This window comes from Anguilla rostrata, chromosome 2 (assembly GCF_018555375.3).
Source record: "Anguilla rostrata isolate EN2019 chromosome 2, ASM1855537v3, whole genome shotgun sequence".
NCBI classification, from domain to species: domain Eukaryota; kingdom Metazoa; phylum Chordata; class Actinopteri; order Anguilliformes; family Anguillidae; genus Anguilla; species Anguilla rostrata.
Window position 1 is genome coordinate 40,172,329 of NC_057934.1, and position 27,109 is coordinate 40,199,437.

At 38.0% G+C, this 27,109-nt stretch overlaps 1 protein-coding gene across 6 annotated transcripts in view; it reads right to left on the bottom strand.

Moving 5' to 3' along the window:
• LOC135248016 (potassium voltage-gated channel subfamily C member 1-like) overlaps positions 1–27,109 on the bottom strand; it is an 80,334-nt gene that overhangs the window by 14,764 nt on the left and 38,461 nt on the right. The window contains exons 4-5 of one of the 6 annotated variants that reach the window (XR_010328353.1): positions 22,987–23,187; positions 15,338–15,416 (exon numbers count right to left, since the gene is read on the bottom strand). Coding sequence is in view for 5 of the 6 variants with exons in the window: in XM_064322104.1 (XP_064178174.1) it covers positions 6,847–7,001; positions 22,987–23,187 (356 nt within the window). In the remaining variant the exon portion in view is untranslated. Of the gene's footprint in view, positions 1–5,218; positions 7,002–15,202; positions 15,417–20,052; positions 20,934–21,881; positions 22,159–22,986; positions 23,188–27,109 lie in introns of those variants that run through there. The other 5 variants (XM_064322104.1, XM_064322103.1, XM_064322101.1 and 2 more) reach the window with 5 other exon arrangements.

The window sequence follows — 27,109 nt, forward strand, 5'->3', positions numbered from 1 at the left end:
GCGTTGTGCACCCGCCTATGTAGACGCATATTACTATTTTAATAATGCGCCCTTAAAATAACAGTAAAATACTGCGCCATTGACTTAAGACCAGGTTTTTGTTGGTCAATCACGCAATCGCTTTCCACTGCCTCAAGATGGCAATGCGCCAACAATGTGCCTGACCACACCTCATTTTAAGACCAACACGCCCATGGGGGTTCAGATGGGCGCGAGTACATTTGCTATTTAAACAACGTGGGCGCTGGATGGGAAAATGACAATGCGTCGGTCTGAAGACGTTGCGCTTGGGGCCGCTTTGCGCCGGGTGTAAGATAGAGCCCACAGTATGCTTATAAATACCATGAAATAAAAGCTGATTGTCTGTATTTTTTCTCTCATATTAATTTTGATCTCAAATCCAAATACCTTACGTATATAGCAAAAATTATGATATAATGGAGATCACACTCCAAATAGACAGTACTTTATTTTGGATGGCATTATGGAGAATTAATTAAGAAACACATACATATTCCTGAGGATTTGGGAAGTGTGGTATGAATATGATGCTAACAATTACGATTCTACTATTTTTATGCTACTCACACAGAAAAGAGTGTCATGCCCAGAAAATTTTCGAACAGAATAACAAACACAGAAAAGGGGGACAAATTTGGCGAAAGTGCATTAAGACAGAGTGCTAACCTTAGCATGGTTATTTTACAATATTTTCAAGGTAAAAATCATGCATAGTATGCCTTGCACATTGGCTCACCCTCAATACTGCCAACATATAAAACATTTAATTATATTGCAATGCTCTTGCCTCTGAAATGAAGCATCCAATTTTTCTGAAAAGCTCCTGTCCCACTGAAAATTCACCAATGTAACTCAGATTCAACCGCATATTACAGAACATTTGATTAGTTATGATAGTTATGACACCTTTGGTCAATCAGTATTGTGCCAGCGGTTTAAGCAGTGCAGTCACCTACAGCAAGAACTCTGCTGGTGGACTGCAGAACAAAAAGAAGCAGCAGATTTGGTGTGAAATAGATTGATATCTCATGAATGGATAGTATCATCTATTCCACCATGACCTCAAATTTCCTAAGGAGCATTCCATTAACTTCACTCCAAAGTCTACATCTCCAGTGGATCCTCCAACTCTACTCCTTCTTCTAACACTCCAGAACTCCACCATAGCCATCTTAAACCCCCCAAAAAACCTCATAGAACAGCCCAATAAATCCTTTCACAACTTTATAAATCTCTCATGGAACATTCCAGTAACTCCACTTTGGCGTTCTTAAATCTTCAATAGAACACTCACACCACCCTGACCTTTTTATTTAAATAATGTGGCACCTAACACAGGGCTGTGTATGTGAAGTTCCCTATATTGGAACATCCAATTGTAATCCCTACTGCATTCATGGAGCAACCCCACTGCACAGGAAACATCCTTGACCTTCTAAAATCTCCAAAGGAAAGACTCACTGACATCACAACAACTTCTTAAAATTTCAATGGAACAGTCCAAAGCTCTATCCCCAACGTCTTAATGGAACAGTCTATCTACATCCAAAAGTAGGAACCCTGTATAAACTGCATACCCTGTTCAGAAACATAGCCACATTGTAGTGTAAAGATCTCCTTCTACTTAAATGGGGAAGTTCACTTTCTGGGGGTTTAAATATTAGTGTGTCTACAATAAGTCCAAACAGTTTTTTTTGCAACAGAGGATATATAGATAATTACAGACATTTCTGACAACCTTCTGGGCTTACATTGCGAGTAGCATAGGGCCATCCAGGGATTTGCTTTCTTTGTTAGTATTATTACATGAGCTTTGGGAATGAAGAGCTTCTGCTACTTGATAACTGAGAAGCGGAGAAGTACTAGTACAATTTAAAAGCAGACATTTATGCTTATTATTTAAATTAAATTATCTAAATTATCTATTCAATTATTCTGTTCATATGCACAGCCTCCTGAAACAAAATGTCACTGTACAAGTTGATATAGAATTATTTGAAGTGCATTTTATTGCTTTTGACCACAAACCCCCAAATGCCCCAATACCCTTAAACACTGGCTGGTTGTCAGAAAAATTCAGTGATGTACTGAATAACTGCAACATTTTGTGGATGTACTGCCCTGTCCATCAAGGCTACACCTCCACGTCTTTCACCAACGGACCTCAGAAGTTGTGTCATCATTCTTTTCATTAGCATTTTTGAGACTTCTGGGTGAAAAAAATAGATGGCCTGTGGGAGAAATAAATGGTATTTTCCTAATTCCTTATAATAATGTATGACATTTGGATGTTTGTATACAAAAAATGTATGCTTTTCACCCATTTTTATAATCCATAAAAGTCTGTGTAATTAAAAAAAAACAAATGTATGTATTTCTGTAAATATCTTTATTGTTGTTATTGTTGCTGTGCTCGCTATTAATTTCCTTAAGTTATTCCAGTCCTTTCTTTGCTGGCTAATGGTAGCTGTGGCCAGCTTGGAAAGCCACCAGGCTAACTGCAATGTAAATAACATTTACAGCATTGCTAACTAATGAGAACAGCAACAATAACGACAGGAAATATATTTACAGTGATATATACAACTGTACAAAATAGAAAAATGCATAATTTATTACACTATAATGGGTAACAGTAAATGGTTTACACACATGAATGGCAGTGCTGTGTGTGATGATGTAATTGTGGGAGGGGTCATCACAGGTGGGATAACCACTTAGCCATAAGTATTTTGTTTTTTTTAAATGACACGATTTTTAGATTATAAAATATTTGAGAAAAGATTTATTTTTTTTCATAGACAAACACATGTCCAAATGCCATGCATTATTTTGAAGGAATTAGAAAAACTCCACTCATTTATCCCATAGCCTTATTTTTTGATCTAGAAGGCTCAAAAATGCTGCCAAATCTTACTGGAATGACGACATAACTTCTGAGGCCTATTGTAAATTTACAGCAACATGCTGCTTACAGCATCAACAGCAAAGTTCATAATACAGTAATATTGTTGCTAAATTTTGTGAAATTCTTAACAGTAAGGTGATTGGTTGTCTACAATCCTTTCTGTGACAGCAGGTGTTTTTACATAGTTGCATTACATTACTCAGCCATATGCTAGGATTTGCTGATGACATCATTGCATACCGGTATTATTGTTAAAGATCTCTCTGTGTAAGTTTTAGCAGCTCTGTATGAAATTATTACTTGATCAAAATGATTTCATTGCACCCAATTGTCTATATACATCCCAAACCTTTATGTTAAATCAATTAAATATGAATTCAGTGATAAGATTTCGAGCACCTCTTTCTTTTGTATTCTGTATGTTTCAAGACATCTCCAGATGAGAGAAGACAGAATGTGATGAATGGAAATAAAGAAAGAAAAGTGGGCTAGAGGGAGATGCGGAAAAGTCATATTTGGACTATCCTTAAGCACCATTTATCTTTCGTACAGTACATGTATAACGGGCTCTCTCACCTCATAAGCTCTTGGCATGAAGATCTCAGTTCTGCCATTTGTGTATCCACAATAGGCAGCAAGACTATTGGGAGCAAAATACCTGTCCATTTTCAAGCATGCAATCAGCCCCTATATGCATAAATAATATATGTATGCATACAGAAAATATGTATTCTTATCAAAACAAACCCATTGATTATAATATTAATACAGACATGTTCATAGCTTTTTCCAGCAACGAAAATCCATGCATGTTGAAAAAACAACTGGATTTACATGTCCTTTTATGGGTCTAAACCAGACCTGGATCAAATATGTATTTGTTTTGGATTCAAATTATTTTCTATACTTTACTTTCCAATACAACTTGTCTGTTATATTGGAACCAATGAAATACTCTCAAAAAGTATGAACCCCACCTTCTGGTCATATTGGAAGGCTAAATTACACCAGGCAAGATCAACAGAACACAGAGAAGTATTTGAATCCGAAACAAATACGTATTTGACCCAGGTCTGGACTAAACGACGCATCCTCAGTCAAACATACAAATACCAGGATGGAGTGAGGGACAGCACAGAGAAAGAGAGCAAAAATCCAGGCAAAGATTTGTGAATATTTGGATACATCACTAGGATTTCAATGTCAATTTCCCCTCCCTCTTTCATCCCCTGTCCACTCACTCCTCGTTTTTACCTCAAGCAGACTTACAAAATACAGATATGTACATTTTCTATAATTATACATCACCTCTAACGGCATTGCAGGTTGGGCTAGTACACATGCCAGCTGTAGTATATTTCTGTTTTACTGTTACAGTCTCTAAAAGCCTCATAGAGGGGTATGCTTCCATAATGATGATTTCTACTTCAAAAGTAACCTGAGTATTTTTAGCAAATGCAATTGAGCAGAGTTGCCTTCTTTGCCACCACTCAAAAGACCAGTTCAAACACATAGATCAGCAGGTTTAAATTTATAAAATATGGTGTCCCCCAACATTATTCAATTCATTCTGAGTTTTCCTTATTTTTGCAGGTCTATTCATACTTGGAAGACTTGGAAGGTGATGAGTGAAACTAATATAGATCTGGATACATGAAAGGTATATATGACTCCAACTAATTAAGTACTTGTGCAATTACTTAATCAATTGATGTCACATATACTTAATTTGTCTAGTTTGTTAAATTACAGCATCATGTTGCCATCAGTGTTCAAAGTGTTTGATCCAACTGGCACTTAATGTTCTAATTGACTCTCTAGAATAAATAATAATAGCTTTTTCATCAGTGTCAGAAAGACACCATAATTTGTCCTTGATGATTTAAATACTGAGCTTTTAGAATGCAACTTTACCCAATTGTATTTTTTTTTTTTTTGGTGAGGAAGGAGATAAATTAACACAGAAAGATAAGACAGAAATTAAACCTCTGACAGAATTAGAAACAGCTATGCAAACAATAAATCTACAAATAAATTAGTGGTATATGTATATACAGCTACAGTTGCTTGCATATTGTGTTGGCACACTACATTTGTTTGTGTCAAAAACTATTTACTTCTGTCAGTCCAATAACCATTCATTGCTGCCCATTTTGTGAAAAAATACTGTTCAAGTAAAAGGTGGTAAAGGAATTGAGAAAACACATAAACTAGAAAACAAATACTAAACTGGACTAAAAATCAGCAATATTGACAAAAATAATAATAACAAAATTCCATGTGCAGAAAAGTCAAATTCATTAGAGAGCAATCAGTACTCTGATTACTTTTGGTCTCATTATTGATAACATGAAACAGAGAAATGGCAGGTAGCTGGAGAGAGAGGAGGAAACAGGAGGTTGACATCATCGAAACTTAAGACTGATATGTGTGCACATGCAGAATATGGTAAAGTACAATCATCAGCTCAAATTTGGGAGGATAGTCAGTGGGAAGAAACAGAAGCTTTCAAATCAATGGTTCTTCCCTTACAGGTCCTTTCCATACAGTTTGAAGGAAAATCATGTTACATGGCCCAGATGTGTTGATCAGTCCAGGCAATGGAAATGGCTCATCTTGGAGAAGGGTCAAAATAATTACGAAAGCAGAGCCTTCACCTCTTTAAATAGAGTTTGTTAGTGCCATCTTCTCTGTGGTTTCTTTATGGGTGTTAAAATTTGCAGTTTAATGATGTCATTCATTTGGAATTATGATTCATTGCACTCGTTGACGAATATATTTATTACCCACGAGAATCCAATAAATTTTCTCCAAATATTATCAATAATATTAATAGTGATAATGATGATGATGATAATAATAATAATAATAATAATAATAATTCTGATATACACACCCCATTTTAAAGCACTAATGGTATTTTAGTAAAGCAAAATTATTTTGTCAATTATGTTGCATTAGTGGTGACTAGATAATACTGTACATATCTGTATAAAGCTAGCTTCACTGATGACTTTATATCTTACTGTGGAATAATTATATTTTTCTTTGATTTTAATAGTTTTGTAACTTTTGTTTTCATTTGTTCTTATTCATAATCATTTACTCCTGTCCTGGTTATTCTTTCACACTCTCTCTCACAAGCTCATTATGTGCAGGTGTGTGTGTGTGTGAGAGAGAGAGAGAGAGAGAGAGAGAGAGAGAGAGAGAGAGAGAGAGAGAGAGTGTGTGTGTGTGTGATTTAAAATCTTCCTGTTTTGGAATTCCACATAGATACCCTTTTAAATATGATTTCAATCCTCTGCAATTTCAGAATTGTAAGCAACTACTTTCAATACATTGTACAAAATTTTCAGTCTGTGTAAACCTGTATTGCATATATTCCTCTCTATTAATCAAATAGAGAAGGAATATATAAATCCACCATATTTTCATTTGATTTATCCTGCAAATTCTGCTGAGAAGTTTAGTGTATTTAAATACATTTGGCAAGGATAATACACACACACACACACACACACAAAGTTTCTGCACAATGAACCTAGTTCTTATTTCAGTAACATTTGGCTGAAATTTTCTGTACATCTTTGCGTGTTATTGTAACAATATCTATCAACTAAGGCATGATTAACAATCCCTACGTTAACTACACAAGTACTGCGTTTCCATTCATGATGTAGACACCTGACATCTTTTTTCTTCTGCTTCTCAGACATTTTTAACTTCATACCACCTAGTCATACAGTTGTTATCACAATTTTTATCAATGTTTAGCAGACTTGTTCCTCCAGCTGCTTAGATCACACAGTCTGCACATTCATTATCATTATCATTATCAATATTGGCATGTTTGTTGCTGTGATTTAAGCCTTCATCTCAGTGGCTGATCCCACTTCCGTTTCCTCTTTCTCAATCTGCTACAAAATGGAGGGGATGGGGGACCGGCAGCGCCTGAGGGGGCCAGGGGCATCGAAGGGTTCAAACGATGGGTTTGTAATGGGGGTGAGGCGCATGGCAGACCCAGTCATTGCTGAAATGTTGCTGAGGCTGCAAGATTTTTCATAGTCAGTTGCTAGCGAGACACCATCGTTTGGAAATTTTTGAATGTTATTTGGCCATTTAAAATAATAACGTCAAATTTTGTTTGCAGATACAAATTAATACAGAATGAATTTAGGATAAGCATGTTGTTTTATTTTAGTTATTAATAGGAAATAGCATAAATGGAGAATACACAGATGAAGATGAAGATGCCCGAGATGTATTAAATATGGGTTATTGCACAGCGGAGTGGACATAATGTTTTAAGTAAAGGAGTGAAAAACAGAGTGAAATAAAATGGTAGGCAGTGTGCACAGAACACAGTAACACAAGTTAAAGTGCAACAGAAAAATAACCAAAACAAAGAAATCATATAAAATGTTGAACAATAGACAGAGAAAGACGAATACAGACAAACAGACAGACAGACAGAGACAGACAGACAAGACAGAACAAAACAAGAAAATGAGAGTTATGAACTATGTCATTCAATTCTTACCATAACAGCCCACATTGCCAGAAATATATTGTGAAACTGTCAAAACATTTAGACAAGTAGAATAAAACACCTAAATTCTCCCATTTATAATGTTGTTTATTGCTTTGTGGTTGATCCTGAATAGCTATATGTACTTGTTATGAGATGTGATTCAACATTCTGGGCTCTATTTTAACAATCTAAGCGCACGGTTTAAAGCGCATGGCGCAAGTGCATTTACGGCGTGTCCAAATCCACTTTTGCTAGTTTAACGGCGGATAATCTGAGCGCAAAGTAAGGCGCATGGTTCAAAGGGGTTGTACTTAGTCTCTTAATTAATCATAGGTGTAACATGAAATAAACCAATCAGAGTATCATCTCCCATTCCCTTTAAAAGCCAGGTGTCCTTGCACCTTGGCGGATTGCTATTATAGTGGCGGATTTGCCAAGTAGTAGGAAAGAAGTGAAAGCGCGCGAGCAGACCATCTACGGCAACAGCAGGATTCCACCAAATATTATATTATGAATATTATTTTAATACATATAATATAATATTAATATTATATTACCAATATTATGACTAACCATTATCGCGCATTGTGCACCCTTACTATCTTAATAATGCACCCTTAAAATAATAGTAAAATACTGCGCCACTGACTTAAGACCAGGTTTTTGTTGGTCAATCACGCAATTGCTTTCCGCTGCCTCAAGATAGCAATGCGCCAACAATGTGCCTGACCACACCACATTTTAAGACCAACACGCCCATGGGGGTTCAGATGGGCGCAAGTACATTTGCTATTTAAACAACTTGGGCGCTGGATGGGAAAATGACAACTGCGTCGGTCTGAAACTAGCAAAGACACTTGCATTGCGCTTGGTGCCGCTTTGCGCCGGTTTGAAAATAGAGCCCTCTGTGTTTTATGTAAAATAAGCACTGATAAGCATTTTAGCTCAGTAGATCAGGACATACATTGAGCCTGAAACAGCTAATATATACCATTTTGACAGAATGAAAGTGTCATGATTGTGCAGGAGGTCAACATAAGACAACATATTGCTCATTCTGCTTTTTGCAATGCTGCATAAAGTTGTGTCATGCATATTTGCATTTGTGTCACATACTGACAAATAATTAATGTAAGATCGGACCACAGAAACTATGGTACAAATAAATTAGATATGCAGTACCAATGTCATAGAGTCATAGTAGATTAACATTTTTGCATCCCAAAACTTAACAGATGGACAATCCATAGCATAAGAGTTGGAAAGAAGTTTTACTATGCTATGGGTAAGGGGAATCATGACAAGATGTGTTTTTAGCTTTAAGTGCCTTTTCATTTTAATTTATTATATATATTTTTTATGTCAATGGGAAGCTTGGCTACTCAGTTTTCCTCCTTGCATGACCTGCTAACAACTTCACTGAACCAAACTGTAATGGCTGCCTTCCCCTCTAAGTCATTCTACTCTCCTCCTTCACAACAGCACTCCATTGGGCTTGAAGCAAGAGATAAGGAGAGCATACAAGAAGACCAAAAGTGGAATGTCTGACATTTGTTGAAAAGGATAAACTATATATCGCACAGTACATGTGAACAGAGCCACCAGCTATATAGTACTGCATGGTACTGCACAGAGAGGAGACAGTGAACAGCAGCATACATCACTACCCCACCAAAGAGCTTATGGTGATAAAGTACAGTACATGGATGCACATTACTCTAGACTACATTAAACACCACTTGCTCCATAAATAAAGACCTTTCTTTCTACAGATGGCAGAGGTGCCTTAGTGGAAAGGAAACATTATGAAATATTAATGAAGCATTTCTGTGAGGGTGCTCTGCAGCAACACCACACAAGTGTTTAAATTGCAACCAGGTGACTTAGATGGTCAGAAAGACTATTTCTGAGTTCTTTGCTCTCTTATGGGGTTATAATGGTCTCATAAATCATTACATAAATTATATGAACCTTATACAAATAAAGTGAAATTCACAAATATTTTTTTATATCTTATGCTAATAAACAAATCTCTCCTGAACAGACAAATGTAATGATACATTTTTGGACATGATTGATCTTTTCTGAAAGGGTTTACCAATGTATGGGCATTCATTTGACCTGTGCATAATGCATCAACAGGCATGTGTGGAATCCCTTGCAATCATTTGTGCATTTGTGAGACATTCTTCACAGCAAGATTTATCCACATTTTTTTATTATAAAGTCTACTCCAGCCAATCAAATTCTAAGACATCCTGTCACTAATGCCCACATTACTCTGACCAGCCACAGCATGCATGTGCTTGACCAATCAGGTCGCCTAAGTTTGACAAGTGCTGCAGCGACAATTTCACTACTTGGTCAGGAAGATGGCTGTACTAGCTGTCAATGTTTGAATGAAGCCTTCAAACCTTGAATCAAAGTGAAACCACATCAATCTTATACCTGTGCTATCCCATGAGTATTTGAGGCGAACAGATGAAAAAAGCTGTCTGGTCAACACAAAGACTTGCAACTCAGGAATATCATGCTGTGAAAGGGAAAACAATCCTGACATCTGTCTGCAGTTTGCTAGTCACAACTTCTTATATTTAAGTTAACTAGTTAGCACAATTATTGAATCCAGTCCTTGCTGAAGCTATGTCCCACAATGAGATACCACAAATAAAATCTTGTTGATAAAGTTACTAAGCCAGGAGTAGCTAGCGAGCTAACGTGTGTATCAAGTTGAGGTTCGAACTATGTATTGTTGCCTTCAGAGCTATAATGACACTAGCTGATGTCAGGATTGTTTACCCATTTACAGCAAGATACTCAAGTGTCGCGAGTCTTTACCCGCAGTCATGTTGACCATGCTATCTTCATAATTTCCTCTTGAATACTAGTATTCAAGAGGAAATTATGAAGATAGCATGGTCATAAGTATTAAGTATTTATTGTTGCCTTCAGCAATATAAAGACACTAGCCCTGTCTATAGTTATGCTTTTAAAATGAGTGTTTGTACAGGGACTACGCTAAGCAAGCTAACCAGTTAACTTACACATAAGAAGTTGTGTTGCAAGTCTTTATGCGTCGCCATGTTGAACAGGCTTTTTTCATCAAATCTCAAATACTAATGGGTTTGAAGGCTTCATTCATTCACTTATTCATTCAACCTTTATACTCAGGAGAAGACACATTGTTGGACAAGAGCCCTCAAGGGTGCCGAGTTTAGAAATAAAAGATAAACAATGAAATGAAAGCAAGCAAATAAGCAGACAAAGAAAATAACCAAAATACATGAATTCCATAAAACATCTAAGACAATTATCAGGTATAAGCAAAATATCAATAAAACACATCATCGCTAAGAACATTCACAATTAAAACTAATCAAGCCATTGATGAGTTCTCTAGAACTACCCAGAGTCACCAGAATATCGATCAATATTAAGGTTTGTTATAAGTTATTCCAAGTCAATGGTGTGATATGTCTAAAAGCCATCTTTCCAAGGTTTGTATTCACTGTTGGAATTGGAGTCTGATCAGCTTCAAATTTCCATGTAAAAAGAGAAGTAATATAAAATGGCAGTCTGTGTAAAAGAGCTTTGTAAATAAATTGAAATCAATGTTGCTCTCATCTTACACAGACAGAAAGATAGCCCACATTTTTGTACATAGTGATGTGTTCCATGAGTCCCCAGTTATGAATCTAATAGTCGAGTGGGGCATTTTCTTGTAAAAACATAGGCCAGCTGATTCGTTGAAGTGAGAACATACATGTAGTAAATCTGATTGGCTGGAGTAGACTAGCTGAAAATCAAAAACATATTTGTGGAACGATTTGCACAAAAATCCACAAATTAATGCAAGCAATACCATATGTACCAGGTGATGCATAAATGCAAAATATTGTCAAAAGAATGCCCGTACATTGATAAATCGTACAAAAAATTTAAAAAGTATTATTCCATTTGTCTGTTCGGGAGAGATTTGTGAGTGCAAAAACATATTTGCGAACCAGTAATTTTTGTGTGAACCAATTATTTTGTTTGTATGATTTGAAAATGTTTGTGAATCTCATTGTATTTGTGCAAGGTTCATAATATTTATTTAATGAGACAATAATAACTTGATACTCTCTCAGTGCCGACATCTGAGCAGTTCTCCCTGTCTCAGCTTTAATTAGCCACACCCCTGCTCCTTCCTCTTGTTTGGCCTTTCTTGTCTCACTTGGTTTTAAATTGGCTAAGCCACAATTCTCTTTCTTGATAGAAAGCTGTCACTGTGGGAACGGAGAGGGGGACCTGAGACAGAATGAATAAGGAAGGTAAGACAGTCAATTTGTATGACAAGCTAGTATAACCATTTAAAGAGAAAGTATGAAAGACAGACGAGAGCAGCTCCACACAAAGGCATAAAGAAACACTTTGAAAAGAACAAAGGAGAAAAATAGCAATTAAATGATGGGACAGTCAGTCTCAGTCACACCTTAAAGCTTGTCTCTATCATAACAACTTTGCACGCACTGTATAAATAGCTTCATTGAGGTGTAATAGGAACCACTCAAGCACACGGCTCTATACAGAGAAAATGCTGGGTAGTATATCAAGAAAAACTGTGTTCATGTCCATCAAAAGTCAGTGCTTCAGTTCTCAATTATAAATCACATGTTATGTGAGCCTATAGCTTAGACTCATAGAAAATCAATATTACACGATTCTCATTTCTTGGTACAGAGGGTTGGGTGCATGCTTTACCTGATGCAATCTTCAGTATATGAGTCAGCAAAACTATTCTGTAAAAGGCATAGGATTTTCAATGCATGGGACAATGACAAATGCACTGATGCTTTGAAAACACTCTTACTTTCCTGTTTATATATAATGGAAGAATTCCCAGCAGCTTGTAAAATCTAAAAGCATATAACAGGGTTCCCTCTTGAATCACTTAAGCCCTAAGTTTAAATATTCATAATATTGTTATCTGTGGTGTGTTACCTTATTATTGTGTATCTTATTTATATACAAGAAAGACTTGTAAAAATGTACTTAACATTCTTACAAAAAAAATCTTGGTACAAATACAGACCCATTAAAACAGGGAAGGCTGCCTAGTTTAAAACTTAACTACACCTGACAAGGTTTTTCAATGTAATAATTTACTCTGTGTAAATTATGAACTACAGTTTCACATGCCTGCCAGTTTCATAGTAATCAGCAAATCCTAAATTTTCTCTTTCAGAAGCAGGAATATTAGACAACATGCAAGAGAGAGAGAGAGAGAGAAATTCTACCGAAGAATTGAATTGGCTAAAAATCAAATCATTGACAATATCATAAAATCCAAAAATCATTTCAAACATCCAGATCTCACTATTCCGCATTGATGCTTTCCAATATAACATCACAGAGTAAATTCAGTTCTGTAATCTAAAATAAAAATATACTGCACTTGGAAGTTGTTTGTGATATAAGCAGATATGCTTTACCTCTCGATCCCCTAGAGGAGACACCATTTCTTGAATTTGACAATATATATAGAAAGCTTGCTATTTTAATTTACTCAGTAATGGGTACTTTCAGAAGATATAGGCTTACCAATTAAACCTGTAATGAGCACGGGCAGATTACTGGGTATATTCTGCTGTACTGTTACATTTGCCTGTTCTGTCTCTGTTCTGATAAAGCACAGGAAGCTTTGAAGTTTCCACTACGAAGCAGTCAGTCCCATTTGTATTTGCTGATATTCCTATTATTACTATTTTTCTCCCTTATCTTGCTCAATAACTTAGCCAAACATTAGTAATGTTTTGTCTATTTTGGCACACAGATTATACAGGCCACACATGACCTGGACAAAAAATGGCATGGGTTGGCCATTATGGGGCGCTATAATTCCCAAAATCAAACCCTCAGCCCTGCCGTTCTGTCATCCTAAAATGGTCAAACTTGGTACATTAGAGTGTCTCCTCATGCTTCACATTTTTGCCTCTAGGACCCATAAGCTCTGCCAATAGGTTTTGGTAGGCATTTTTTAAAAATTTTAAATACCTTGAAAAGACAACTTCTCATAAAGCATAAGTCCAAATGATGCCAGATTTGGGGTGTTTTGACAGTGAATGTGACCAAACATAGTTTGCAAAAAAATAAAAATAAAAGGAAGTGATCCGACAAACAATGAATGCAATATATATTAAATTATTTAAAAAAAATTTTCCATAAATTTCAATCTACTGTCAATTGAAATCTAAAAGGTGCATCAGCCTGAAATTAATGATATTTATCCTTATCGTAACCAATTAGTGTCCCACCAATTTAAAAAATGGTAGTGTCAAAGATGACAAAAGATGACCTTGCTAGTGCAAAAAACTTGTCAGAAGGGCAGATTGAGATAGATAGATACACTACATAGCTAAAGGTTGGTGGATATCTGACATTCAACATCTCATCCAAAATTATGGGCATTAATATGTTGGTCTGCCCTTTGCTGCTACAACAACCTCCACTCTTCTGGGAAGGCTTTATACTAGATGATGGTGCACTGCTGCAGGAAATTGCTTCTATTCAGCCAGAGGAGCATTAGTGAGGTCTGGGACTTATTGGGCAATTAGGCCTGGCTTGCAGTTGGCTTTCCAACTGATCCCAAAGTTTTGGATGGGGCTGAGGTCAGGGCTGTGTGCAGGCCAGTCAAGTTCTACCACACCATTCCAAACAAAACCATTTCTACATGGACCTCACTGTGTGCTCTGGGGCATTGTTACGCTGAAACAGGAAAGGGCCTCCCCCGAACTATTGCGGAGGCACAGAATCATCTAGAATAAGATTGTATACTGTAGCGTTAAGATTTGCCTTCACTGGAACTAAGGGGCCCAGCCCAAAGCATGAAAAACAGCCCCAGACCAAGGTGCGTCCAGATACTTTTGGTCATACGGGTTGTACACAGGGAAGTGCTATACATCCCAGCTTGAATCTCCATAATAGTCAGAAGAAATGGCAAAACACATTTTAAAACAAACCATATCATAAAAGATGAGGAGGTGCATGAGTACCATCATAACCTATTTCATTGTATCTCAGTCAGCCCTGTCCTAATCAAGTATTACCCAACCTGCACTGGAGCAATGCAGAGCTGTACTGGGTTAGTTTTTTCATTCCTGTTTCCCTGAATTGGTGGGAAGGGGGCTGGCGAAAAAAAGACTTGTTGAATAAGTTGTGGAAGCATACACAAATACATAGATGCCACAACATATTCCACAAAACTCCAGTCCTGATATATTTGCAAAGAAAAGCAATATGCATCTCACAGGCATGTGCGCCGTGTGTATTAAGTATCATTAAACTACCAAGCTGATTTGACCATGACTCTTTTTGATCTGCACCACCTCATACTTGGTTGACTGCTGACTAACTGTGCATCCAATAAAATTGGGTCTGTGGGCTTTTCTTTATATAACACTGTTTCAGAAAGCACATCATGACTTGATAAGGCCTCATTTGCCACATTCTCTTCATGATTGCAGTCTGTTTATGGACAAATTCACATCCAAGAGCGCAATTCATCTCAGTACACAGCAGAAATACACAAGGCAGTACAGCACTACTTTTTGGAGGTGGGCCTTTTATGAGTAACGTATTCCAGTGGTTTTAACACACTAACGTATTGTGTACAATAGTACTATATCCTATTGCAGGCCTACTGCTTACGCTGTAGTTCAATAGTAAATTACTGCTTAGTACTGAGGAAAATGAAATACAACACAGGACAGCAAGAAAACGAGCCTTATTATGTCTAATAAAGAAACTTATTACAGCATTGCCAGGTTATGGTATCATTATGCAAAGCAAAGGATTTACCAAAATGCAGCCTGATAGAGATTGAAAACCGTACCTACCTCAGTTCAAACTTTTGTTATGCTACGAGGACTGTACAGGTGGCCTGAGAATGGGATGGAGATGTACCAGTATATTAATCTGAGAGGGACAAGGGGAAAATGAGGGAAGTACACAAGTGCAAATATTAACACTGGATTTGTATTAGGATAAATGATTCTTGCTCTCCTGTTACTGTGGCTACACATTGCATCTATAAGCAAAACATTGATTTTTATTAGCTTACAGTACATATTACGAACAGACTATGGTCAACTGCTTTGATCTGTGCTTTGACTGCCCTCTGAACAAGTTAATTGTCCAGAGCTATGATTTTATGCATTAAATAATTCAAGGCTCACTGTCTCATTGGTGTGTCTGTTATTGTATCTCTCCACATGTGCTTCTTGAGTAAAGCTTCTAAGTGAGGGGTCAAAGCAGAGTCAATGCAAAGTACTGAATTAAGGATTTGAGTGATCCTGACTGAAGTACCCTAGGTTATAAAGATGCGAAAGACATTATTATCATCCAGGTTAATATTTGCAACACACACAATGACATCATGAGCAATTAGAGTCATTATCCAAACATGACACTTAAAATAGGCCATCTGTTTCTGATACCATCATATCTTCACTATTCCCAACTGCAACAATATTTCCAAATGACAACAGGTAGGAACATGGTAAAGCTATCTCAGACGAAAATGTCTGAAAATAAATTTCGCACACAGATTAACTGACAAGATGAACAGACAAAAACACAGCACAGGTGCAGCACATACACAGATGTAGAGTATTTGTTGAGTGAGATCCTGGGCCTGAATAGAACTATGTCGGCCAAAACTACCTAGGTGGGCATTCACAATAGGGTGTGATGGTTCAGCCAAGGTAAATGGGTGGGCCAGGGTGCTATTTAAGTGGCCATGGCCCACCCTGGCCCTTCCATATCTACACCATATCTACATTACAATTTTATACTATCATTACGTCACATTAGATCAAATTGTGCATTTATGCAACAGCCATAACCTGCACATTATAGATAGTATAGTTGAAATTTGTCCTTCTATTGTAAAATTGTTTTATGAGTCTAAAACCAAAAAAGAATTGAAGCAACTGAGGTAAATCAAAATGTTGAGTTACTTTGCTTTTCTAGCCTTAATTACAAATTTCCACCCTACAGAGAATGCTTGGAGAGTGACTGTATAACACACAACAGAACAGGTCTATAAGCTCCATAAAGCATAACTTAAAAGCAACAGAATAACTGGTACCTAACCTTAGCCCAGTCTAGCATCCCATATTCCAGTCCTACAGGTATGCTGTTCTGAATGAAACTGTTACAAATGAATAGTTACAAACTAATATGGAGGTATCAATAATATTGATCATTAAGATTCATTAAACATGAGCCCAAAATTAAGATGAGACATCCTATGGTTTCCGATAAAAAATGAATGAGTTATGTGACCAGCACTTAATACAATATTTAATTAAGAAATCAGTTAAACCTTGAGCAAAATAAAAATATCTTGCAAAACAACTGGTACCTACTCTGTCAGAATAAATCAGCCATCGTACACTATAATGTATATACTATATGCAGTGCACTCACTGAATTCTATCCCAGATTTTTTAATGTGTATCAAATTTGTGGGACATGTGATCAAAAAATTATTATTCAGATGTAACACTGGCTACATATAAAAAGAAAAATAATGTGCGTATAACATTAAGGAAGCCAATTTTCAGATTTTCATTTTGGGATTACTCTAGATGCAGCCGTTATCCCTTAACAACTTCAATATTGAATATTACAATGGTGCTTTTTCCTGAACTCCTGAGTGCATGTGTGCTGCTTTGTGGAACAATCATTGAATTCAACACAGCCCAAAGGGGTCATTTAAACGGGCTTCTTTTGAACAAAGACTAATGATTTTACTTCATGGGAAATGAACTCCTAGTACATTTGGATGTATGCAAACATTTTCATTTAGGTCTTAGTCAAAGTTTTGATTTTGCATAGGAGAATCAGCAAGATGCAAACATATAAAATACACTGCCTTCAGAATTTTTTCACCCACTATTGGTTATCAAATTAAATTAATTAAATATAAAAATATATGGATTATATGGGATTAATTACCTTTGTATGGTCTTACAACTGAAACAGTAGATCAGATCAGTTGCTCTGTCACAAAGACCATGAAGGCCGATGTAACTTCAAGATAAAGTCGTTAGGTGGCAAAACGCTGGAGAAGGTTATAAACACATTGAAAAAGATTTGAACCTTCTTATGAGCACTATTGCACCAAAATGGAAAAAATATGACATAACCCAGATGCTACCAAGATCTGGACGAGAAGGCCAATCGATCAAAAATCTTCAACACTTCATAGATTTGGTGTCTTTGGGAGAGTGGCCAGAGAGAAGCCACTTCTGAGAAAGGCCAATATTATGTCATACCTGGAGCTTACCAGAAGCCATGTGACAGACCCTGAGACATTCAGGAAGGGAATTTTGTGGTCGGAGAAGACTAAAACTTAGCTCTTTGTGTAGCCCAAACCAAACCCAGTCCATCATCCAGGTAACACCATCCCTACCATCAAGCATGGTTGTGGTGCAAATCCTGCCACAGGGTTGCTTTTCAGTGGGTGAATACTTTTTGAAGGCATTGTATATTATTTGTTTTTATGACGTTGAAAAAGAGCAATCAAAGTAGTAGTACTACTACTACTACTACTACTACTACTAATAATAATAATAATAATAATAATAATCATAATCATAATCATACTATTTTCCAGTTCATCATGGGAACATAGAAACTATTTGTAACATATATAATTTATAATATATATATTTTTATGAATGTGTCTCTTTTCTTGTAATTCCCCACAATTCTTTGTGTGCAAGTCCCAGAATGCTCTTATCTACTGTTGCCCTGGCAACTGTGGGAATGGAGAGGTAAGGAAAAACGAGAGGGGATAGGAGAATTATTTGTGGAAAGCTATTGGAGGTATGGAAAGAATGGGGAATATTAAAGCAGATAGACACACCGACATACTGACCAGGCAGTGACAAGTACACATACAAACACACAAGCAAGTGGTCACAGTGATGTATTTACCTACACCAGCAGAACATAATCCAGTCTCCAAGAGACAGACAGGAATAACCTCTTTTCTCTCTCTCTCTTTCTCGTCTCACTTTCTCTCTCACACACATACACTCACACACACACACACATAAGAACAAATACATTACAGGAGAAAGTAATGATTCATAGACAGACCAAGAAAACTAGAAAATAACCCCCTGCATTAAATGACAGAATATTGCATTTGGCTAAGGGAGATCAAAGAAGTCATTGCTAATCATTAAAGCATCACATTTAGTACAGAAGTATCTCCACAATGAAAAGCAACCACAAAAGCTAAGGATAGAGAAGACAGTTCCCACTTTAAAACTAAAAGGATAGTAGCTGTCCATTGCCCTGAAATATTCCAGTTAAGTGCTTTGGTGAGAGAAACAATCCTTGCTGAGGTACACCAGCCAGTATGCCACTGCTACTGTAATTCTTGACTGCCTTTTCATTTTAAAGTAGGAAGAGACCTGGTTTTCACACAGGATCTGTGAAAAGATGCTGAAGCAGCCCCTGTAATATGTTTAGCGAAGTCCAGCTGCGCAGTGTTTGGTCACTTACCTTAGCTGTTTGTCGTGGCAAGTCAGTCAGTCTGTCAGCTGTCCATCAGTATGTCTGTATATCAGCGCTCCAGTCCGTACCAGTGAGTGATTCAGTCACCAAGTGTAATTTCCTATTCAGTTTGATATTTTATTTCATCTAACTTAACCTTATAAGGTAGCCCTTGTCCCTTGTTTACACTAAGGACTGAAGCACACAGTTGGGGCTAGTGAATAGTATTTCATAAAGAATACACCACTTACATACTGTTCCAATCACTCTCTGTTTTTACCACACATTTATATGTATTTTAAACCCTGATGCACATGAAATTGTCCATTTGGTCTGAGCAGCAGGGGACTCATCGCCGATGATCTCAGCCTTCTGGCCCCACGCCTCACAGCACAGAGCACACAGAGGCACAAGCAAGGACGTGGACCACAGAGTCCATGTAACAGTCCTCAGTGCAACACATGGCAAACCAACTGCAATCAGGTTGTGGTGTTTAATCTATGATGAAATACTATGCATTTGACCTCAGAGTTATGACCAGCTTCACTAAAGCCAGTGAATTTTTACCCTGGTAAGACTGACAACAAATCAGAAATATAAAGCAAAACCTCACTCTTTCAGTAAATTCAGCATAGAAATTGCCCCACAAGTACTGTAAGTTAAAAATGTATATATGAAGTGATCGAATGCTGATAATTCAGTTCTTTTTTATGTAGTCTATATTTTCTAAAAATGTCTGAGTCTTGTAAGAAATTTGTACATTTCCATCAAACATGCTGTCAGTGCCAAAACATGAGAATGTAATTGTCATTCTACCAGGGTAATTGTCACTAGAAACTTCAGGGGTACAACAACACAAAACAGTACACGCTGAGCCACACACAACACAAAACACGACACTCAAACTAAACTGGGAGGACAGAAAAACAATGTAAAGAATAACAATAATAGCCAACATACAAACGCGTGATATGACACAACCTGAAGAGGAAGACAACAACACAAAGTGGATCAGACAACACATGATCGGACATTAAGAGTTATTAACAGTGCTACAGTGTAAGACCTGCGATAGCCTCAAATAAAACTTGTCGGCACTGTTTCACACAATCAAAACCACCACCTCCTACTCTTGATGGGGTCCACACTGATATGTTGTCAAAACAGTTTCTTATTCCACATATAATACTGTGATTCTCTCAAAGATTATATAGAAGATAGCGATAGACATAGAGGTAGAAGATAAAGATTCTAATGAATACACTGGGTTTGGGATGGGTTAATACTTAGAAGAGGGAATGATAGATGGACGGAAGTTAAGTAATAAAAGTTTATGTAATAATAATTGTGAACTATTAGGACTGTCAAGTTTGACTGAACCATAACTCAATATACCAGTTGTTGGTTGACTGACAGATGTGCACACACTCCAGGAAAGCAAACACAGAAATATTCACAGACAAACACATACTATATTAATAATCTAGTTTCCCTGTAATTGTAAAAACAGACATTTTTTGATTGTATTGAGGCACATCACTGTCATCAGTCATGCAAGACACAAAAGATACAATATCTTGTGTGTGTGTGTGTATGTGTACGTACATGTATGTATGCATGTGTATGAACAACAGAAGGTAATATTACATAATTGCTAATGTGTACTTTAATAATTTTGATAGCATGAGATGATGTATTGCACTGGTCAGTTTGTTGTCTATTCAAATTCTGTCAGTAGTACACACTTGCCTCAGAATACATTTTTGCTTTGACCAGTCTAATCTTATGGTGTTACCTCTGTGTGTTATGGTTTGATCCAGGAGGAGGCGGAGTTTGCATTGAGGTCTTGATGTAACAGATGACCCTCCGGTTTATACCATTCCTCGGCCATAGGGCGGCCAGGGCTAGCGGCAGCGGCTTCTGGTATTTTATTAAGAAGGGAGTTGGGGTTGGGTTTGGGGAAAGCAGTTGAAGGGGCAGGGTGGTGGTGGGGTTGTTTGGAAAGTAGAGGGGGTTTGATGCAATAGTGGGTGAGAAAGAATATTTGTTGCAGGAAGAAGAAAATATGTTCAGTTTGGGAAAGATTCGAGCAGTTACGAAGGGACAAGGCATACATGGAAGTTAAGGAAAATCAGGGAATGTACACAAAACAAAATACGGAGAGAAGGGAGATTGTCATTGGGTCCAGGTAGGGAATTGGGGCCAGGAAAAAGAAGGGAGGAGGATGATGAGGAGGAGGAAAGCAAAGCAAGGGTGCAGTGAAGAGGAGTGGAAAAAGCAAGCAGATTGAGGAATGAATAGAAAGCGAGAGGAGTGAGTGAAAGTCACCAAGCAAAGAGAAGGGTGAGTGAAGGAAACAAAGGAAGGACACAAGGAAGAGAGACAAATCAATGAATGATAAAAGCAGCAGTAATGCATGAATGAGTTTCAGATTAACAGAAACATACAAAAGACAGAGAGGTAGAGAGCAAAAGACAGAAACAGAGTAAGTCAAGGAAAAAAAGAAAGAGTATAGAATCAAGAGAAAGAAAGAGAAAACAATGCTGGAGAGGATGAGAAAACACCAAAGCTGTTGTAAGTGTAATTCAGTCTACGTAGTAATATTTATGAGAAGAATGTGGATTATATTTATATTCTTTTGCATTAAATCCAGACCTATATAAAATCAATCAGTAATTGAATTAGCATATAATTGAAATTGCACATATGCCATATTGAGGCATAAACAATGTAATTGGTCAAAAATGTAAAGGTCACATGAATTTTCCATAAAAACCTCCCTACCCTGATAAATAAGATTTCTGAAAACATATAGTTCTGCAATCAGCATCTGAATTATTTCCTGAAAACATTATTCACACAACACTGTTGGCTTTAACAGCAATCTTTAATGAATAATAAATCCAAGCATGACAGATGTCTGAAAATAGCAAATATAACTTGTTTGTTGTGACAGCCTTGTGTGACACATGAACAAGTAATTTAGCAGCATATAATGTGTCCGTATTACAGGGCATAGATCATATGACCCTGTCCAGTAGTGTAGAGGTGCTACCAAGCAGGAGGCTGTCATAACAGTATGTGACAGTCAGCCTTCGCAGCAATCTGATACAATCCCAAGTGAAAAGAGAATTCCGTATCCGGGCTGTTCAGAGAGAACAAACAGTATATGATTCATAACAGCCATGGAGGATCGGTGCTGTTTGTTCTGGCATCTTTCCCTTGTGGTGTAGACTCACTACTAAACTCCAGGTTCACTTTAGATTGTGAATATCTAGCATACATAACTGTATCAAGTTTGAGAGAGAATGTGAGATTATAATGAAATGATGATGGTGCCATATAGAGTAAATAAACATCTGGTACTATTTATGATGATGATGATGATGCTGATGATGACGATGATGATGAGAGATGTTCTCACCAGAGATCTCTCACCTTCAGCCTTTGCTTGTCTCAAACATCTTTACTGCTTAGCAAAACCAAACTAAGAACCACAATGTTTTACTGCTCTCTGACAGAGCATCAGGACATAATTCATGTCAGACCAACAACTTTTTGGGTCAAACATCTGCATATGTACATGGTCTAACAAATTACATTACATTACATTGTCTGAAAACCCAATCCACTGTCAGAGTAACTGATATGTGGGACCATGAGAGGGAGCTGGCAAAATGGTCTGAATGAGGAGGATGGCAGAGTCATTCTGTATGTGTGCCTGTTTGTGCCTGTCTAGCTTTGTGTGTGATTACCTCAAGGGTAAACACACACTAATATATCTATGAAGTGTGAGTACACATGTATTGTATAAGAAACCATAATGCTAGTTGCCAATTTCCATCTGCACAAGCCTATTTAATGAGCACAGGAAGTTAACTGGCTCTGTGCATGTGTGCGAGTACGTGTCCGTGCATGACTGTGTGTGTGTCGGAGCTGGTGTGCAAGCGTGCGCCCCTGTGGTGACTCGTACCTTTCCTCACATTCCCATCTGTGGCCCTGAACTCGCCGGTGCTGAGCAGGAAGCAGGCGCGATCGTGCTGGTAGCGTTCCCGCCCAACTCCACCCCCTCCCGCCGCTGGGCTCTTCTCCTCCGGGCTCAGCACCTGGTCGATCGTCGGGCAGTCCTCATTGGCCAGGGCAGCATTGGCAGCATCTCCATTCTGCTTGGCGTCTGGGGCAGAGAGTGTTTGGATTTATTCGCGTATGATTCATATTGGGTTTTAAGATGCCATTCCTGGTTAAATGGTTTTTTGCCCTTTGAGTAATAACCGCACATTTAGTACTTTTTGTTTAGTATTTTCCACCAGGTTTTGCTATAATAAGCGTCTATGAAAACCATCACTGATTTGAATTCCACTTGACATCACTGTTTTAGCATTGAAACTTTGGAATCTGATGTTATGGTCAGATGAGACCAAATATCAAGATTTTTGGCCACCATCAGTGGGTTAAATATAAGAAGAATGATGTTGAAAGTGTTGAATGCTGAAAAGAACACCATAACCAACTGTGTGATGAAATATAGTGGTGAATGTTTGATGTTATTTGGTTGTTTTCTGGTCATTTTTATCTTTTTGGGAAACAAAATTATTATTTGTTAAAAATATGCTCTCTGAGCAATTGTCCCTCCACCCATCCATTATCTATACCCACTTATTCCTGGGCAGGGTCATGGGGGGTGCTGGAGCCTATCCCAGCATGCACTGGGCAAGAGGCTGGAATACATCCTGGACAGCCTGCCAATCTATCGTAGGACACACACAGCATTCACTCACACACTTATACCGATGGGAAATTTAGAGTCTCCAGTTAGCCTAACTGCATGTCTTCGGACTGTAGGCGGAAACTGGAAACCCAAGGGAAACCCACGCGGACATGGGGAGAACATGATAACTCCACAGAGAAAGCACCCAGGACCTTCTTGCTTTGAGGCAACATTGCGACACAGTGGGATCATTTTATATATTTTACCAGCAGCCCATCTGATATGATCACGGTCATGGCTAAGTTGATAAGGAATGACCAATACAGTTAAATACAGCTAACAGTGCATATATTGGGCCAGAAGGCACAGAGCATGAATGCTGATCCTGAGAAACTGAAAACACTTCTCTGAGAGGTCATCTCAGAAAAATCAAATTGTCACCTGAACAATAACATTGTGAGGGGAGACGAAAGAAGTACTGGCACACGTTATCCTGGCTCGACATGACACTGCAAAACATTAACCGTGCACTGAGAGTGAGGGGGAAAGAGTCGAGATGCTGCAGGCTAACTGGTGCTTATACTGTAGCGTCTGACACAGCTGTCAAATCTAATCTGACGTGAGTTACTGCTCAACAATTTACAGAAATATCCTAAATAGTACATTGTTACAAAGAGAAAGAGAGTGGGCAAGAGAGAGAGAGAGAGAGAGAGAGAGAGAGAGAGAGAGAGAGAGATTTTTAAAACCCCTTTCATTGGGACATAGTTCAAACATGGAACTTACAGACTAAACAAAAAACAAAACAAAACAAACCCAAACAACCATCACAGGCAGAAAGAGAGAGACACAGAGAGAAAGATAAGGGGGGGTTCTAGTAAGTGGTTCCACAAAAAATATTGCTATCCTTCAGATCATGTCTGAAGTCCAGGGAATAGAATGGAAATACTCACTGTGGTAAGCTATCCATACACCTGTCTGAGAACAGGCAGATATATGGTTCAGTCTGCCTTAAAGTGACTTCTGCAAAAGATCACCAAAGTGTGAGAGGATGCTGAACTGCTGAACATTTGCCATTGTGAAGAAGAGCACCCCACCCCCCCCCCAGGATTGTTTAGGGCCACCAAAATCCTAGTGCCGGCCCTGCGGTCAATGTAGGTGTCCAGTAACACCCTGTAGAAATGAAATGCACGAGAGGGAAGTACTAGTTCCATTACAAAATATCTCTGCTGATGCAAAACCAACATTGTGGCAATGGTATAGCAAAGAAAAGCAAACCAAAATCCCAGCTTCCCTGGCACTCATCAGTTTAACAGCAGTCCTTAATATATCCCTACTGTATGAGTAAGACACCTTCTATAAGAGTCTAAAACAACTCAGTGTTCATCTAGCAAAATGAGTCGAGTATACAGTAATGTCGTTTCGACTTGCCATTTTATGAAAAACCCTAGAAGTCAGCACAAAAAAAACCTGGTCAGTCAGGTCCAGAACCCATACCTCCGGACTAGCTGCCAGAAAACTGCTACATTATTATACTATTGAAATTAAATGATCTTAGCTGTAAAAATATTGTATTTGACTGCACTAATTTTCAAAGGATCATCAGACCCTAGACACCAGCCAGACCTCTCTGTTCTGCTGCCTCTGTGCAACTTACCTTTGCAAATGATTTAGTAGGTTAACTCATGCCACATATTTGCAAGCTAACAGTAAACACTACTTGAATAAATTTCAAGAAAACATACCCATTTTGGCCATTCATTTTTAAATCTCAAAATGTTTAAAAAATGTCTGTGAATCGCATAATAACAGTGCTAGGGTCCTGTGGGAATTCACATACGAAGCACAGTATGTCACATTTCTTTCACTAGGAACTATAATCTGAACTCGGAATCAGTCACTGCATGACTCTTGTTCTCATTCATAAGGAATTTGAGTCAAAAAACTAAGATTCAGAAGTCAGAACCAGTCACTGTACGACTCTCGTTCGCAGGAGTCAGGATGAGAGCTGTGAAGGAACCGGTGAACAAATCCAGGAACTAATAATTTTATGGAACTGATTCAAGGATTTGTGTCCCTGAAAGGAACTGGAATGCCCCCCACTAGTGTACCTCGCTATTATGAGGCACCGTCGTTGACAAAAGTCGGTCAAAAAAACGCGTGAGGACATTAACCATTTTTTTAAGGAGGGAGAGAGATCCAGTTAGCCAACGAGAGCAATTGAAACTTCGCAGGAGAGATTGAAACCCTATGAGAGAGGTCCAATGAATAGCGAAGGGTCCAGTGGACAGCGAGGGTGATTGAAAGTGGCTTGCGACAGAGGTCCAATGGACAGCACACTTAGTCCAGTGGATAGCATGGGCAAATTACACATAGCAGCCAGTTAGGTAGCTTCACATCAGTTAGCTAAATAAATCCTTAATATCCTGAGTTAGAGTATGATCATGTTGACAATTATATAGTAATGTTGTTTGCTTATTTCCAATTATCAATAAGGCAACTCAACTGTTTTCTGCATGGTCATACTTCATGTGTAGTCAGGTAACAGCAGCTACCACTTCCTGGTTGTTTACAATGGCAATAACGTTACCACGCTGCCATACCATTAGTGGAAATAAGCAACAACATTACTATATATTAACATTGTCAACATGGTCATAATCATTTCTATATTAGCTCCACAGTAATTCACCTGTGAAATCAACAAACATGAACTAGCTAGCCAGCTAGCAACAGGTTGTAGTCTTGGCTAACTAGCTAACTCAGGATACTAAGTATTAATCAAGTTAACTGATGTGAAGCTACCTAACTGGCTGCTATGTTTTATTCTTTCACTAGACCGTGTGCGCTGTCCATTTGCCCTATCTAGCAAGCCACTTTCAATTGCGCTCGCTGTTCACTGGACAGCGCAAGCTGCTCATTGGACCTCTCGCTCAGGTTTTCAGTCTTTCTCTCGTAGGGTTTAATTTGCTCTCGCTGGCTAACTGGATCTCTTGCGCAAAAACGTTTCATGTCCTCTCGTGTTTTTTCGACTGACTTTTGTCCACGACAGCACCTCATATGCCATCCCCCACCATGCATGCATTTCCAAGTCACCTCTCCTGTCTGTTTTGGCCCACTTGGTGGAATGTGCTCTCCACTGAAGTGAGAACAACAGAAACCCTGCCTTTCTTCTAATGTAGCCTGAAGACTCACCTCTTCAGGTTGTGCCATGGCACCCCTGACTCTCTTTAGCAATCCTCTTTCTTTCAGTTTGGATTTTTTTGGGACAATGTCAAAGGTGTATAGCTGTGAAAAGATCTGTGAACAAGATCTATATTGGTTCTATTTACCATGAGGTTATCTGCATAGTTCTTTTTATTTTTCTTAACAGTACTCGTTTTTGGATTGG